Source organism: Leptidea sinapis, chromosome 10 (genome assembly GCF_905404315.1).
Source record: "Leptidea sinapis chromosome 10, ilLepSina1.1, whole genome shotgun sequence".
Classification (NCBI taxonomy): Eukaryota; Metazoa; Arthropoda; class Insecta; order Lepidoptera; family Pieridae; genus Leptidea; species Leptidea sinapis.
The window spans coordinates 7,721,120-7,739,068 of record NC_066274.1 but is presented as its reverse complement, the minus strand read 5'-3'; the positions used below and the strand labels follow the sequence as shown (position 1 = coordinate 7,739,068).

The window sequence follows — 17,949 nt, the reverse complement described above, 5'->3', positions numbered from 1 at the left end:
TTTTTTTAGCATAAAAAAACTGCAATTAAAGAATAGTTAACATTTGATTTTGTAGAATTGTTGTAATACTCTGAAACTACTGACAACCACTTTAAATTAAAAGTTATTAGTATGAATAACCAGTATAAAAAATATAATATATGCCCCCGCTCGTATCTTGAGCGGTAAGCGAATTAAATGTGCAGGTCTCAGAAGTGGAAATATTTTTATATATTGCACTGCACATAAGGCTGAGATCTATAGAGCTTACTTAGACTTTGCTCAGACTTTACTTACGTAAAACTTAGCTGGGTGTAAGCTTACCATAATCTTTGATTTCGTTTTCAAAGTAATTTGACAGCTGACTTTTACCAGTGTGAGGCTCCTTTGCACAGGATGCCAGCTAGATTATGGGTACCACAACGGCGCTTATTTCTGCCGTAAAGCAATTATGTGCAAGCATTATTGTATTTCGGTCTGAAAGGTGCCGTAGTTAGTGATATTACTGGGCAAATGAGACTCAACATCTTATGTCTCAAGGTGACGCGATTGTAGTGTCACTCAGAATGTTTGGGTTTCTCAAGAATCCTGAGCGGCACTGCATTGTAATGAGCATCATCTGGAATGGGCACCATCAGCTGGAAGGCCTGCTCGTCACGTTCGATATTTTCTCAGAAAAAAAACTCAGTTATACGTATGTAAAGTTTGAGAAAAGTCTAAGTAAGCTCTATAGACCTGAGTCTAATGCGCGACGATCTCTTCTACGCTGAGTACGATCTGCGCATGTCACACCTCCACGCCCTCCGCTAATAAGACCCTTTATTTATAATTTTGCGACATTGACGACACCGATCAAGATTCGTGCTCTATCAGCTATATGGTGATATATATTTCAAAGGAATAGAACTAAAATTACAGTTGCATTTGATAAAATCCAATGAATTTATTATAAATTTTAGCACATTTGCTCTCTTATGCACAAAATTTTACTCATAATTTTATATGTTTGTCACACAATTAGCCCAATTGCGACATTAATGGCACTACTAACAAGGTACAGTAATAGGTTTTAACGACTATTTTGGCTAGGACTATTGTGTAGCAAATTTTATCTTGAATGTATATTATTGTAATGAAAGAAAAAAAGGTACGATGTGGTAAGTCTTTGTCTAATTGCGATAACTTGAATTTGATTAATAACGTTCAATCAGCAAACACAGCATAAAAAATCCTATAAATATTTTAGCGAGCTTTTTTCTAAGTACAGACTTAAGAGATTTGACTTAAGTCTCACTATTGATTTGGTTTGCGGTTTTCAAAATGGCGACAATATAATTCAAGTTATTGCAAGAGAGTGTGGTAGGTGATAACTTAATATAGAGGTACCTAATTAATAAGTATTAATTATCGCTAAGCCATCACAGCTAATACATTACTAATTACCATGAGATTTTATTTGAAGCAGCAACCATAAGTACCTAATACCTATACATACACACACATAATATACCTACAGGTCTTAAATAAAATAAAAAAATTGTTTCGTTTAAATATATATATTTTTAATACCATACTGTTTTACAATTCGTACCCACTTAACAAATATTGTAACAGGTATATAGATATATAACTTGGTGTCTAAATAAAATAAAGACTTTAAAAGTAATATTCAAATAGTTTTCTTTTTAAAGCTCAGTAATTTAAGAGACTCCAAATGAGAACTCGAAGTTCTTCTTTTTTCAGAGACGATTTAACCGACATAAAATTGACGAGGTTAACAAAACAACTTTCTAAAATGCTTTTTGGATTCAAGAATCCTGAGCGGCACTGCATTGTAATCAATTACCATCACCTGACCCTTATTTTTATAAAAAAAAGTAAGAATAATAAAGTAGGAACCAACGTGATGTAAATTCTGCATTTTTGTTATCTATACTAATCTCATAAATTTGAAACTACTGAACCGATTTAAAAAATTCTTTCACTGCTAGGAAAGAAGCCACACTATCCCCGGGTGACATATAGGCTATATTATAGTTTCAAAAAAATTAGGGATCTTTACTAAAACTCCACTGTAACACAAGGAGAAAAAAAATACCTAATATATTATTTACATCGCGTGCGCTGTAAAAAGTATTGATAATAATAATAATAATAATATGATAATATTACACACTCAACACACATACACGCACTCTCACCAAACCACACACGCACAAATACCACGTCTTATTATAAATATTGTAAGTCCATCCATCCAGTATTAGGCATTATAACCTAATTTAAGTTCTGTGTATTTTATGATGATTTTAATTAATAAATGATAGAATAAAATAAGGTACTGCGACTGTACAGAACACAATATCATTATTTTCAAGAGTGTCATGACAGCATAACTATAAGACTTCTTTTTTTTTTTAAATATTTTTGATATTTCGCTACAAAGTGCTCATTTCTGTGTATACCCGGACGAAGTCGCGGGGTATCAGCTTGTTGAAATATATTATGGTTGCTGCTTTGCCAATAATATAGTATTATGTAATATATACAAAATTATGCAACCAAGGAATAAGGTAAATAGTTTGTAAGCTAATGGAATTTATTAGTTATTTAGCCTTCCAGGATGGTAATAACACTGCTAGTAATGAATCGCTGTAATTATTATATAGTTTACCAAAACCATAAATTTATACATATTTTACTTTTAATTGTATTTACACATAAAAACTGAAAACAAAATTTTATGGACGATTCGGGACTCGAACTCGCGACCTCTCGCGTCCATAAAATTTTGTTTTCAGTTTTATTTGTTTAATTAATCCCAGAAGTGGGGGTTATTACTTTACAATAATATAACAAATTACTATGGCTTGTCTACGAATTAATTTACGACTTTTAAGTCCAAACAATATTGTCAGATAACCATAAATTTGAAATAACATATAAAACCAAACCCATATTGGTCATAGTCTGTTATAGTTGATAAATCATTGTATTTGTTAGATGCGATTACTAATAATTATGACAGTAATCACGACCATCATATTCACGAAGCATCCTTACACAAACAAGGAATTCAATCTCTAAAGGTTGATGCATCCAATATAGAAAAACTTATTTAGTTTATTCGTATTACGTTTTCTGAAATATTTGATATTTAAAACACTTTTAACTGTATACGATTCATAATATATTGGATGCAGCACCTTACAAACTAATTTGTTTTATATATTACAGCCATTGTAAAATACTCTATTGATTGAAAAGAGTGGCCGTTGAGTTTCTTGTATGTTCTTCTCACGAGGTCTACTTTTTTCAAACATATGTTAGATTAAACAATTGAAAAGAAATATTTATATTGACGATTCAAACGCGCATAAAGTCTAATTGAATAAAGCCTAGATAGTTTATACGTCTAGATAGAGCCTCTTGCTGCTACACAACCGATGAAAACAGGCCAGGTTTATTACTTTAGTGTGCGTGACAAGCTACGTGTTACACTCACGATTTGTATGTCACTTTGTGTTAGTGTGCGTGCATTTCTCAAAATAGAGGCTAACAGTTAACCTCAATTTTTTTTTCAACGTTTTCACTGCTGTCACAGTCTATCTAGACGTATAAATGATCTAAGGGGTAAAGTTTATTTGACTTTGAAATAATATTCTTGTAATGCCGGTCAGGAGTAGGAGACATCTGAGACACTTTTAAGAATATTAGGAGGGCTAAAGTTTACGTTCACATATAAGTGCTTTTCGGATTCTTACTTGTTATAAGCAATAGTATCTACATATATATAAGGATTATATATACTTCCAGAATTACGCCACAGTTTTTTACACGAATCATTGCTTTCAAAGTCAAACGCCTGACCAATAAAGTTTCATTATTTTCAATCTCATAATTTTATCCTCAGCAATTGTCACATCCTTGCTGAGAATTGAACAATCCTCTATATTGATTATTGTATATAAGACAAACATACCCTGTAATACGTAATTTATTCTCAAACAATATTCATTATTAATATAATATTAAGTTTTAAGTAATAATTGAATTATTAAAAGTCCCTTTAGATAAGGTTCCGAAGATACTGGCAGCGTTCCTCCTTTGAATAGCTAGACTAATTCTTTGTCCGTGGTAGCTGCCAGCTCTTCGGTGTCATGTGATGTCGACTAACCTTTTTATCATACAATTATTTGAATACATCATATTTTTTTCAGACAAGGACGATTCCACAAGTTCGTAGTGTCAATGTCATTCGTCGCTACAAGGAGCGGTCTACTGAAGTGGACAGAAAATATTAACAGCTCAAGAACTACGGAATCAGTTGATCCGTGAGTATTAAATCTACATACAGTCCACTTTCTTGGCTTCAATTGCGTCAGTCGTCTCCTTTCTTGGTACTCTTGATGTACATTCCCTGTTCCATTTTTTTTTATTATTCGCCCATTTTGTCCTCATGACCAAAAAACACTCAATTACACATATTATCACACACAGCGTACAACTTTTTCCGTTTAACGTTCCCCCACAGTGCGGTTTTCAAGAAACGTACAAGCAAGCTGTGGAATGAGCTTCCTTGTGTGCTGTTTCCAAGACGATACGACATGGGTACCTTTAAAAAAAGCACGTGCACTTTTTTAAAAAGCCGGCAACGCTCTTGTGATTCCTCTGGTGTTGCAAGAGAATGTGGGCGGCGGTGATCACTTAACTCAGGTGACCCGTACGCTCGTTTGACCTCCCTTTTTTGAAAAAAAAAAAGAACTAGTGTTCGTCTATTTGTCGTAACAGACATTATTAACTATCATTAATTAATTAAGTTGAAGAGTGACAACAAACAGATGTCTGGAAGTTAATACAGTATTTTCGATTCCGAATTATCTTTGACCGAGTGCACTAGATAATATTGTTACAGTGAACTCGCACTGGTTGTATTATACATTCGAATCCAGCATCCAAATAAAATTTGTCCCCTAATACGATCAATATAACAACTACTAATTTGTTTCAACGAGATCTGGAACTGTGGAGTGGTAAATGGATGAAATCCGAAATCTGAAAATCTAAAAATTCGTGCTCACAAATACATATATAGTCATCATTGGTGCTACAAATAAAAACAGCAGCTAAGTCATCTGAGTCGTTACGTATCACAAGTTGACGATATCTCGATCACATTTTCACATTTTCATTAAAGTAAATATCTGAAAAAATACTCATCGTGAGACGATTACACCGGCGGCGTCCACACTAGCTTATAAACAGACCCCAGGAATAGTAGGATCGCCGTCGGACCGCGTCATATAATTAATATATGCTTGTCTTATTCAGACATTTCAGTGAAAAATATGCCCGCGCTTTCGACTCTGAATGGTACCGCAGAGCAGTGGAGCATCACTCCATTGAACCGGAGAGTTTTGTGTTCTCCGTACCGTTCCGGGACGGATCTGAGCCGGAAGACTTCAACGGCAAGCCGCCCCTTGTGATGGCGACGCATGCTGTCTTCGTGGAGTCCAGGGGACATAGGGCGCCTGCTGCTGTTGTTGGATTGCATTTCCAACTTGATTCGCTGTCTAAACATTTCCTCAATGTTACCTCTACTGTAAGCATTTACTTAATATATTTTTAATTGAATGATTGGTATTTTAAAAAACTAAAAAAAACATGCCTTGATGGCAAGCCGAAGCAATAATAGAAGATATTTTTTTAAATAAGTTTTAAGAGTTCCTATATAACAATATAAAGTCCACTGATTTTTTTTTACTTGTAATTAACCATTAGCTGTTATTTGTAGACATTAGTAGACCTTAAGCATTGTTTGCCCACCTAATACAATTAATGGCCCTCAAAAGAGAGTAAGTGACTTAACACCAGGTGACCTGTACACTCCTTTGCCCTCGTTTTCCATGAAAAAAACGAGAGCAGGGTGGTTTAAAGTCCAATTACTTATGGAAGAATGAAGATGACCATCCCCAAATGAATTTACTGAGGATTCTACGGCTTTTAAAAGTAATAGGATAACTCTGCAGAACAAGGGACTTCCACGTCTCAGAGAGGGAATCAAAGGTCATGCATCTGAGCTCATATTTTCGGTACAAAAGGTGTAGTGCTTTAACCCATGACATGACATGACAGGCATGATCGGGTGGCGACTCATTGTTGTAATGGACGAATAGGTGTATAAATGTGCGCAACTTGTACGTTGATTGGTACAGCCTAAGCCACGCAATATAGTTATCCTATTTCTTTCAGTGTACTGCTGGAAGTGTATGCAAAAAGACCTGCGCTGGTGATGAACTGGACTGCTATATTCTGGATGATAACGGCTTCATAATTCTGTCTGAAGAGCCTTCACAGACCGGGCGGTTCTTCGGACAAATTGACGGCACCATCATGGACTCCTTAGTGCAGGACAAGATATACAAGAAAGTGACCGTCCACGACCATCAGGGCCGATGTCCTGATTCGAGGAATCCGTTTAGTGGAGATGGAACCAAGCTGAGTCCGATGAAGCCATGGGCCTGGCTTGGTAGTTATCTGACGCGATTATTGGCAGTCTGGTATCCGCTGTGGGAGACTACGATAGCGCAACCGTATTCTGAAGATGAAAGTGGTATGTTAATTTCATCTTCTATCAATATAAAAGATAGCGAGGTATCTGCGTATCGATGAACAACCTACAAATATATTTTTATCAACGGCCAGTGTAACATTACAACCTATGCAAAAAACTTTCTTCTGTGGTGTTGTCTGGAGGATGTAACAAGGGTTCAGACAAAATATCAACAATTATGGTTCTCTGACCACCACAAATTATGGTGTTACAAGATGGATCTTTTGATTTCATTTTTTATGCAAACTAGCTTGTCCTCCGATTTCATAAAAATTATTGATTTTTCTGATCAAAGAACCTGGAAATATAGGGGAACCGCATCACCACCCATAAATGTCATGAAGTGCGGTTTCAACATTTTTGTTCCAGCGTATGATCCTCCCCAGTGCTTGATGGTGCATTTAACAATATAATAATTACAGACACGTGAAACAACCCCAAATAAGTCTCAGGGCGCGATGAGATTTGGTATACCTGCCATGGTATTGCGGTGCAGTATGATTCAGATGATATTGTCGCTATTATCGGCTGATGATGCCGCTGAATATCAAATGAAACCACTACCAGTTGCCAATACAAATAGTTCATGAAAATCTTTTCTCATTTAACTAGATTATGAAGACTACGAAGGCGAAGAAGATCCGGATCGTGACCGCGGAATGTACGAGATAATAATAGACGGCGCCGGGGACGCGACCCGTGCGCCCCCCTCGGCTCCTCCGATGCACCCTTCTCCTCCCCGAGAGGCTGCTCGCTCGGCCGCCGTACGCCCCTGTGACACCAGCGCGGAGCTGTTCACCCTGCAGTCCACCAGGCTCAACGCTGCGCAACCGCTCAAGGGGAAGCTTACTAATTGCCATAATTCTGGATGCGAAAGGTAAGATTTTACGTAGGTACATGCATATATAAACTCGACTTGTCTCCCATAGAAAACTCCATTTGCATAAGTCGGACATAATTTCCCGTCTTTATTCACTTGCATAACTTGTTTATACACGGTCTCTTATTCTTGTTACTCTTGACCTGACACCGTTTTTTTATATCCCTGAACTGATCGGGATAGTAAGATTTCAGAACATCCTTGTTTAGGTATCCATTTTAATTTTTTTCGTATTCTTATGGAGATGTGTACGCCATTATAAGAAAATCCTTCCAATAGCAAAGTTGTAGGTAATGGATTTCATCCTACCTTTATTTTTTTTGGTTATAAAAATTATCGACCCTGCTCTATTTCACCCACAGAACACAAAAAAAAACACCAATAGTTAGGGGTAGTTTCCCATAAGGTTCTAGGTAGGGGTTAATTATAGGGCCTTTTATTTAACCGCGCACGTAGTTAGTGGTGAAATCGGCCATAAGTCACCCAGCTGTTTGTTTGGCATAAAAAGGCATTTATTTTCTCAAAATTGATTCCTTTGGAATTATTTTTGATGTCATTTCTAATAACTATTAGATACTACTACCGCTTCGGAAACAAATGGCGCTCTGAGAGAGAAGAAGTGGCGCAAGAAACTCTCCCAGCATTCTTTTTTTGCGCTCTTTTCAATAAAAATATACAATATTGTACAGTCATTTCTATCGCTATAAAATAATCACAATCTAGTCCCAGGCTGTCCGATCATTTAGATATTCAGCAGTGGAGTAATAGGATTTACGACAGAGCCATTTTTTTTATAAAACATTTTATTTATAGATAATGCCTGAACAGTGGCTGGGACTTTATTACCTAACTTTTTTAACTTAAAATTTATGTATGTTATTATGATAATATATATTAATAAAATCATTTATTGGTCATATGATATGGTAGCAAACAAAAAAAAAGAACATACCGACGAATTGAGAACCTCCTCCTTTTTTGAAGTGGGTTAAAATATGTTTTATTCTTAGTAATAATTCTTTAATACGTATATTAGAATTTTGTGTATGTACATTATAAGTATCATTATTTAATCCTTTAAAAGTAACAATTATTAGTTAGAGTGAGAGAGGGGGAGCCTGCCTACCGCTGCCGTATGCGAGAGAGAAATCGAAGCCAGACAAACTGCCGCTGTAACGCGTTACGTTACGAAACGGTTTACCCTCATTTAAGGCGAAGGGTAAACAGAAAACACACAAACAAGGTGTTTATAGACAAGTTTTGTGGTGAAAATATAGCATTTTGAGCTATGAACACTACTTTATCCTGTTACACATACCCTTAAGTCATATTTGTAGGTTGCTAATGCTTATTGTAGGTTAAAGTTAGCACTCCGGAGCAATTATGAACTACCAGTTTTCTTTGCAGTTAAACAAGTTTTTTCTCGGCATCATTCATTTGTTTAGTATACTATTATCATAAAAGTTGTTCATATAGATTTTACTTTTTTATGTAGGTACATTTATTCAGATTAGTAATCAATAATGAGGATTGTAAGCAATTAAACAGTTTGCGCCTGTTAAAATGTTAAATTTTCGACTCAAGAATTTTGAAAATATATATAAATAAAATATATGAAAAAACCCCAAAAAAAGTTAAGAACACAAAGAAGAACGTGGGTAAGAAAAAGAAAAAGGGTGTCTGTAAAAAAGTACTCCAGTAAAGTGATGAAAGTGACAATAGTGATTACTCCTGTCTGATTTGTTGTGAAGACTATGCTGAAAGTTAACAGGAGAAACTTGGATCCAGTGTCAAACTTGCAGGGAATGGGCTCATACAAAATGTGTTCCAGGTGCTGGTCTTTCTTTCGTTTGTGTCAATTGCAATAGTGACAACGACGATTAAGTTGCTAAGATCTTATATATTTTTAAATATTCAAGTCCAATTTTAAATAGAAAGACTTAATTTAATCCTAAAGTTTGTCTTAAGATTCGTCGATGTTTTGTTTATTCTATTTTCAGTTAATTACGTAAAGAAAATTACTTTAAGTTTTGTTGTTCTGTCACTAAGACAATTACCATTAAGTTCCAAAGATTAATTATTATTTTTTAGATATAAGCTAAGTATTATGAGTAATAATATAAAAAAATAAGTCGGATTTTAAACAGAAAGACTGAATCTAATGGTGAAGTTATTCCTAAGATACGTTATTGTTTTGTTGATTCTACTTTTGGTTAATTATTCAAGGAAAATTACTATAAGTTTTGTTTTCTCTGTCACTAAAAGACTATAAATAAAGAACTGATTGTTAAACACTTAATTTATTTCATCACCAGTCAACATTGAACCTATGGTTTCATTATACTTTCTTAGTGCTCAACTTGCCCCCCACCTTTGCTCAACTTACCCCACCTATGGGGTACATTGAGCGTACTTGACTTTCTGCATTAAAACAGCTGTAGCTCTTAAATTTTACTTATTACAAAAATAATACTATGATATATGCGATAAACAACAAATCCATCAAGCCGCATAACAATTTATTGAGACTTATCATTAAGGAGCTACATCCGTTCAAGTAAAAATTTGCTTAACTAGCCCCGCCCTACCCTATAGAAATGTATACATTTACCCTTTTGTGTGTCGCAGACCGTTCAGCGTGCAGAAGATCCCGCACAGCAACCTGATCCTGCTGGTGGTGGACACGCTGTGTCCGTGCGGCGCCAAGCGGCTGGACGTGCGAGCCCGCGAGGCCCCGCCCCGTGCCGCCTGCCGTGCTCCTCCGCGCGCCTCGCACCGCCGGCGCCCGCGCTCCTGTCTCTCTTACCACCCCGAGGTACTCACGATGTAGTGATAGAAGTCAAGTACCAAAGTGGTGTAGCTCATTCATAAACTCCGATTCCATAAAAAAAAACTCAAAGGAAGTTCTTTAAGAAAACGTCCAGTGATGAGGTTTATTGGTTATAGAAGCGTAAAACGTCACCAAAGAGGATGTAAATACTACGTAATAATAGCGGGACTACCTAAGTAACATATTCAATTTAGTTTAGTTTCAAACGTGCAGTCATTTGACATAAGTTTTGAAATAGTAATTACAGTATCGCGATTGGCCACGATGTATAATCCGGCTAAGTTTGAAAGCGAACAGTTGCTTAAAACGTAGTAGATTTCGGCTCTCCTTTTTTTATACGATTATAGCCGTCATCTATCAATCTGTTAATGCACTGCACGTTCCATACAATCGAGTGAATCGCTTTTTTCTTAGAGTTTCGCTAGGCTGAGCATCAGTGGCATTATATTTTTTTGTATTATGTGTTCCATTGACACTTGATACTTTAACAGATGATTGTTTACTCCTAAAATATATAACCTCATTTTCTGACACATTGGCTGTATAGTTTCTCTTTCTATTATAACTCATCAGGACTGGTGGACACCAATTTGACATTGAAATTTTGATATTTTCTAGTTCTTATTGTTAGTTCTTTTCTTTTTAATAAATATTGCTGGCAATTCACATGTTTAGTGACTTAAATTACAAGTGGATTTTTTTGATACTATGAATATCACCAGATTCATGATTGGACTGAGCTTGAATGAAATCGACGAACGTTCGAGGAAACGTCTTATTCACAAGCTTAGTCCACCAAACTAGAACAACGGCAAACTAAAAGTCTATCATTCTTTTATTCTCTGCCTCACAGATCGTCTTTAGTCTTTGCTCCATAGTTTTTTTTTTTCGCTGAATTCATTAAGAATCATTGTCATCGCGGAATTATTACGGGAAAAACTCTTGACAGGTTGACACTTGACACGTTTACTCTATCTTGTTGGTTACGCCTTTTATATTCGATTCATTGTCGATAGCAACTTCTTATTCCTACTATTGTATGTATTATTTAACTTATTCCTATGTTTTTATGGAATATTATATTCGCTTGAATTTAGCATAAGGCTGCTTTCATTAACTAACTACAAGCCGGTCACGCTCACTTAGGACCTGAATCGAGAAGCGACCATTCTCTCTCACCGCGTTTCCCACCCAGGCGTGGGCCTGTTAGTAGAGTTAGCAACTTAGCACACTGAACACCCGTACATTATATTCATAATGTTAAGCTCGTACTTTTACATTTTATTCAAGCATCTGAACATAGCATTATAATAATATTTGAAATATTTTTTACTTGTACGGAATAAAATAAAATATAAAAAAGTTTGGTACGATTCAGGTAAGGGTAAGGAAATGAACTATTAATTTTAAGGACATAGACAATTTTAATCATTAATTAAAATCTAATTGTATACATGTTAGTTCTTTTTTTTGTACTTCATAATAAGTACCTAAAGCTTGTTATTATATTTTGAATCTGTACATGTGTGCAGGAAATCGAGATCCTGTCGTGTGGACGAGCGGGACGTATCCAGATTCTTCACGCACTGTTCGCGACTGTAGTGCTGCGCCTGTGTGTGTACCTGGTCACGTGACTCCCGCGTGACAACTAAACCCGCTAAGCGTGTCCGGACCGGCTTTCCATGCACACCAAACTCCATATCAATTTGTTTCTAAGTGAAATACAACGGTGAAAACTTGAAAAGCTTGTGGTCGACGTTTTTGTTGCGGGCTGTGGACTGTATTTGGGTGGAAGTCAGACCAGCAAATGTTTCTGGCTCGAGTGCGCTCAGTGTCTTATCGACTGAAGTTTGGTCCGACCAAGTGAACTTTCGTCTTGTTGCGTGCAGGATTTAGGCTAAGATTTTCAATCCAGTCACATACTATTGGCAGTAAATAGGTAGGAAACGAATATCTTGTTAAACTAAATAAAGTTATCAATAACTCTGATATTGTTTAACTAAAATGTTACCGGTTTATAAATGATCTAACGTATATTAAGGTGGTTTTAGAAAAATTTACCTTCGTTGAATATTCTCAATTTGTTTCTCGTGTCATTCAAATCAGATTTTAAAGATATAGTGAATTTTTTATGTATTGAGGTTGGCTATGTTCTGTTTGTGTGTTTGTCACTCGCTGCAAGGACTTCGTAATTAATTATAATTAGTATTTTAAATTGTATGCGGAATTCCCTTGTATATTATATATTGGCCAAAGTTCACGAAAAACTTGAATTATGGTTAAATACTTTCAGGCATTTAGAATACTTATAATAATGAAGAAAATGTCAGTTCTTGGTTACAACAAAACTTCTGGCTATGAAATTTAAATTTTAAACACATTAAATTAAAAGAAGAATTTGAAGATTGACGAAAGTAATTTCAAATATTTAATTGCGAGTGAGACAATAATTGTCCTAAGCTTGGAAGAGTCATGTGGGTTACTACCACGCAATTAAATCGAATGTCCTGACTCGTTTTGTATTGAGTTACTACTCGGATCACATGAACACTGTCAATGACAGATGTAGCTAGCGGGTTAACAACTGGTAGATCAGATTGTTCTGTCACTTTCTGTTAACACTGGACTGGCGCTATCTTTTTTTTTAAAGCACTTTGCTTTTGTACCTGTTTGATATTCGCCAATTGGCGCTGTTGGACATGTAGCGAGAGTCTGTGACCCATCACAGACAGTAAATAGTTTCCCAAAACTATTTACAAAAAAATTGTGTACTTTATTACGTTGATTCTTGAAGAATAAATAACACGGAAAATGAACGCAATTAATTCAAAATGTAAAAACACTTCTGAGTATTGTACGTTCCTTCGCAGCCATTTGTATTATACGTCTAAATTAGTTCTCTGTACGCTCGCGAGTGGCGCTTCAATTAGGCACAAAAAATTTGCTGTCAAACATATGGAACAGCCGGTCCAGTGGTATTTATACAAGGCAGTGGTATCACGCGTTCAGCAATTCAATTTTCCATTTGAGTTAAAATTCGAATTTTGTATTTGACGAAGATTCAATACGAAATGTCGACATTCACGCTACAGGCTAGTTCCAAAAAGTTAAATAATTTTTGTGTTTATTTTAGAAACTGTGTGTGAGATTCCTTAGTTATAGGGTTGTCTATATGCCTGAAAATATCACTAATAACTTTCAACGTACGGCTTAAATGTTGAAGTTTGTATTTGAATAAAATAATAAATACTGTTAATATAAAAAAATAAAATACTCGTCTATATTCTATTATAAATAATGATTTATACCTATTAAATCACTAAGGCTGAGATCTACAGAGGGTACTCAATCTTTTCTCAGACTTCACTTACGTAGACCTTAGCTGAGTAAAAGCTAAGCGTAATTTTCCATTACGATTTTATAGTCAATTGATATATAAAATTATGCTAAGATTAAGCTAAGACAGCCCTATGCAAAAGCCAAGTTCGCATTTTATCACACTCAGCTAAGTTTTACGTAAGTAAAGTCTGAGCAAAGTCTTAGTAAGCTCTATAGATGTCAACCTAAGACTTCGGTGTCCTTACAGTGACCTTGTATTAGTAGTTGCTAGGTATTTTCTCGCCTAATCTTCAAATCATTAAATATTTTAGATAGTGTTAACATTGTCATAATATTTTATTGTAAATATCTACTGTTCAGTGGCCTACGGCATATGTGTCGCCTAAATATTTACTATTAGCATTAATATTTAATACGGCCGTTATTACGTGATTCGATATTAGTCCTCAAAGCGGTGAGAACCAATGAACTATTATATTTTATGGATGCGTTAATAACGGGTTAACTTCATACCTGTTCATCCTTTACGATGGCTGTACTTGTATAATAAAGGTATAAGAGCACGGATCTTTAGCGGTGAGTGCAACTAATGCGCATGTGAAGTCGCGTACATGATAAAGGAATCAGGCTGTTGGGATAACGCTTGTAGCCTTTTGAAAAAATCACTTATTGACTCCCAAACTACCTACATTAATTAAGGAATTCAACTTTAAATGTACTAATTATAGGACTCCAATACGAGTGCCAGATGTAAATTTTGATACATAATGTACGGATAAAACAGGCCAGAATGCGTATCTATAAAGTAGTCCGCGAGCAAGTGTTTTCTGTACCTCTCTACCTAAGACAGTGACATAACGCGATTAGAAATGCCTGTCGAATAAAAAGAGGCCAACATCAGAGCGGATATGAAATCCTTAGTTTCGTAAAGCCTCCTTCCCTAGGGACATTTTCGGCTTCATAGTCGCAGTGTCGCAGCATAATGTGTGATGCTCTAGAATTATATACATGGGCATAGAACGCAACGAAACCAAAATATGGTCGCTGTATCCTAGAGGAATTATGCCGTCTTAGCCCATACAATCCCCCAAAAAATACACCCATTTGCAATGCAAACAACTCAGTCAACCAGCTGTTGTGAGCCGGCGCGGTGTACTGAATGCTCATTGGTCAGGTAATAAGCACAACGTTACGTAATTGGTCAGTTCATAATCACAACATAACGTGAACAATCACTAATGGCTACTTTGCATTTATAATAAACTCTGTGTTCCTAATGTGGTCTGGAAGTGTTCGACCTTTATTAGGCGTCTATGAGTTACGAGGTCGATGCAAGAGAGTGTATCCAATAATCCAACTCCATACTGTGTGGCGATTACCACTGTAATAGAAAACTTATTTTTACCCGGCATTTTACTTCTTACTTCATCTATCATTTATTCTGCAAAGAACGTTAATAATTGCGGTCTGCGCTTGTATCCCTTTCGTCTTCTTTTACTTCTTCGCATTCAGTGACACCGCTAAAGATCCCTTTGGCCGACAGGGCCTTTGTAAACTTGTAAACACAAATGAAGTATAAAAAAATGGCGACGAGGTATAGAAAGTTATCGCTATTTTTAATTAAGAACTTAAAAAAATAACTTATAATCAAAATATTGTAATAGATACTTGATTATAAATTTATCTGTTGTACCTACTGTCATATAACGTTCAATATACAGCTTGTTTTTGTCAGTATTAATTTTTTTTTAAATATCCAAGCATCTGTAATAGTACAAAACATAGTTTTTCGAAATTAAGTGCCAAAATAATGCCGTTTATCGTAAATTATATTATTGAAAATACAAATTTTATTTTTTGATGGTTAAAAGCAAGCTGATTATAGAAATACTCAACCTTATTAACCAGTTTTCAATAAGACCCCATTTTACAAAATAACTTTGATAATTACCAACATAGTATTTCATGAACGGCTTTAGGTAATCATGATATCGATAGGTCGTTACGTGTCGTAACCGCGTCATTATGACGTTTAAAACATGCAACATGATAATTATTTTTTGTGCCCCCCCCCCCCCCCTTCCTTCACAGCATTATCGGGTAAAAGAGATAGGAAATGCGCAAGCTCGTCCAGAAACAGACTACATAAATGCTATAAACATTGCTTTTTAATTTGTGATAATATAAAAATATTTTTAGTTTTAATTAAATAGGGAAAAAATGTCACGTAGGAGTCTCATTTGAGAAATTTACGTTGATCGAGTGATATCCTATCATATTTTGAATTAAAATAATATATATACCAATATATATATATAACTAGGGCAAACCTGTCTACTGACAGGATCAGATTATGAGACATACAGACAAATAAACGGCTGTTTTTGAAGTAAGTCCCTAAGGTATAACTGTAAATTCAATATCTATAACCATAGATAATTTATACGTCTAGATAGGCTATGACAGCTGTGAACACGTCGAAAAGATAGCGGCAACGCACGCAATCTATGTCTAGCACACTCCCTCATAATAATTTTAACGAAACATAAATATTACCAGATATTTTTATCGCCCCATTTTCATAAGACACTTCTTATGAAAATGTTTAGAATGTACACGTTTTGCAATTGAGATATTCTGCTTGACTTGGCAGAAAGTTAGTGTAAGATAACATACATTTCTTGTATTACTATTACAAATCGATAGGCGATAAATTATTCTTTTAAAATTATTTCTTCATAATAGTATCTATAACATATACTCTACAATTGCATCAATATTGTTGTTTTGGCAATTATATAAACATAAAACAAATAAATTTGACAGATATCTCTTGAAACTGCAACTCTATTTATCCATTTGGAGATAGCAGACATATTATGTATCTGTCAATCTTAATGTCAGAGTAAAAAGTACCCGATTGTGAAGTCTAATATCGATACCTCTGTTCCAAAGTCTGAAATTCCTTAAGTTTGAGATAAGTATGAGAAATTGTTCCATAAACGATAACCCACCATTATATGTGAGAAACAAGTCGAAAAGTGAATGCAGTTTAATTGTTAATTCCAATATTACTTCATAAATCCAGAATATTTTCGTCTCAAAGAACAGCAACGCATGACATAAATAACATTAACGCTATATAAGCGCAGGTCTGGCCACACATGGAGTATTGCTGTCATCTCTGGTCTGCGGTACCCCAGTATCAGCTCGATCCATTCGCGAAAAGCGCGTACACATTCCTCAGGCCGGTAACGCTGCTGTGATTCCTCTGGTGTTGTAAGACAATGTGGGCTGCGGTGATCACTTAACACCAGGTGACCCGTACACTCGTTTGTCCTCCTTTTAAAAAAAAAGTAACAACTCAAGTTGTTTTCTTTTGGAACCCTTTTCTGAATTGTCACTCTTTGGAACTGAAGTATCGATATAGACTGTCAAGTATCTAAATAATTAAGATTTTGTCGTGTTGAAGTTGAGGGCTTTGAAATATGTACATTTTGTATAAATACAAGTAAGGATCGGTTTAATGTATCTATTCGTATCAACTGGTGAACGACTGGTCAATAATGAGTGCTTATTGTAAGCGTCGTGTCTTCCATAGCAGTCGTGAGGCAGGTACTCTTAAGTATTAAAATGATAATAATAGTGTATACTGTTAGCGATAGATGGCGCAGAGATTAGCCGTTATAGACAAATACCTCGTTTAGTTACGCAAATAATAGCTAGAGTTTGTATTTATTTCGCGTTTATTTCGTGGACATATCAATTCAGGCACCAAATGATACTATAGTATAAGCAATTTTTTGTATATTTTCTTGTACATGTAATTTTAAAGAGATCTCTGTCGATATTGCAAAGTTAGAAACGCCATAGTAGCTTTATATATTGTAATAGAGTAAGTAGAATTTTGATAGTGAGTAAAACTCAAAACTAGTCGCCATTCGTTTCACCATAAAAATTGAGATAGGTCTCTTTAAAAAAATAAAGATTAAGTTGCCATAAGTTGATAAGAGATGTCACCACCTTCGTAAACTTTTCTAAAGTTTATTTTCTATCCATATAAGATTTGAGTCCTCGATAAGCTTCTAGATTAGATTAATCGAAATTTATAAATGGATTGAAGATATCGTGAATTAACGAAGTTTATATAAATGTTGTATCGGCGGTCCCAAAGGGGGGAATGCGAACTTGGTTCTCTAGTGGTAATTATAGTCAAATATTGTTCTTTTGTTACTTGCCAGTTCATGCTATATATAAACCGTAATTACAATAAAGTTCTCTTATAACATTGTGGCGGTATTTGTTTTA

The 17,949-nt window shown here is 35.4% G+C and overlaps 1 protein-coding gene across 1 annotated transcript in view; it reads left to right on the top strand.

Annotated features, from left to right (window-relative positions):
- LOC126966572 (voltage-dependent calcium channel subunit alpha-2/delta-3) overlaps nucleotides 1–17,934 on the top strand; it is a 126,826-nt gene extending 108,892 nt beyond the window's left edge. Inside the window, exons 19-25 of the mRNA XM_050810699.1 lie at nucleotides 1,001–1,033; nucleotides 4,200–4,313; nucleotides 5,311–5,581; nucleotides 6,232–6,592; nucleotides 7,205–7,469; nucleotides 10,101–10,287; nucleotides 11,835–17,934. Coding sequence (XP_050666656.1) covers nucleotides 1,001–1,033; nucleotides 4,200–4,313; nucleotides 5,311–5,581; nucleotides 6,232–6,592; nucleotides 7,205–7,469; nucleotides 10,101–10,287; nucleotides 11,835–11,936 — 1,333 coding nt within the window. The 3' untranslated portion in view covers nucleotides 11,937–17,934. The remainder of the gene's footprint in view (nucleotides 1–1,000; nucleotides 1,034–4,199; nucleotides 4,314–5,310; nucleotides 5,582–6,231; nucleotides 6,593–7,204; nucleotides 7,470–10,100; nucleotides 10,288–11,834) is intronic.
- The last annotated feature ends 15 nt before the right edge of the window (nucleotides 17,935–17,949 follow it).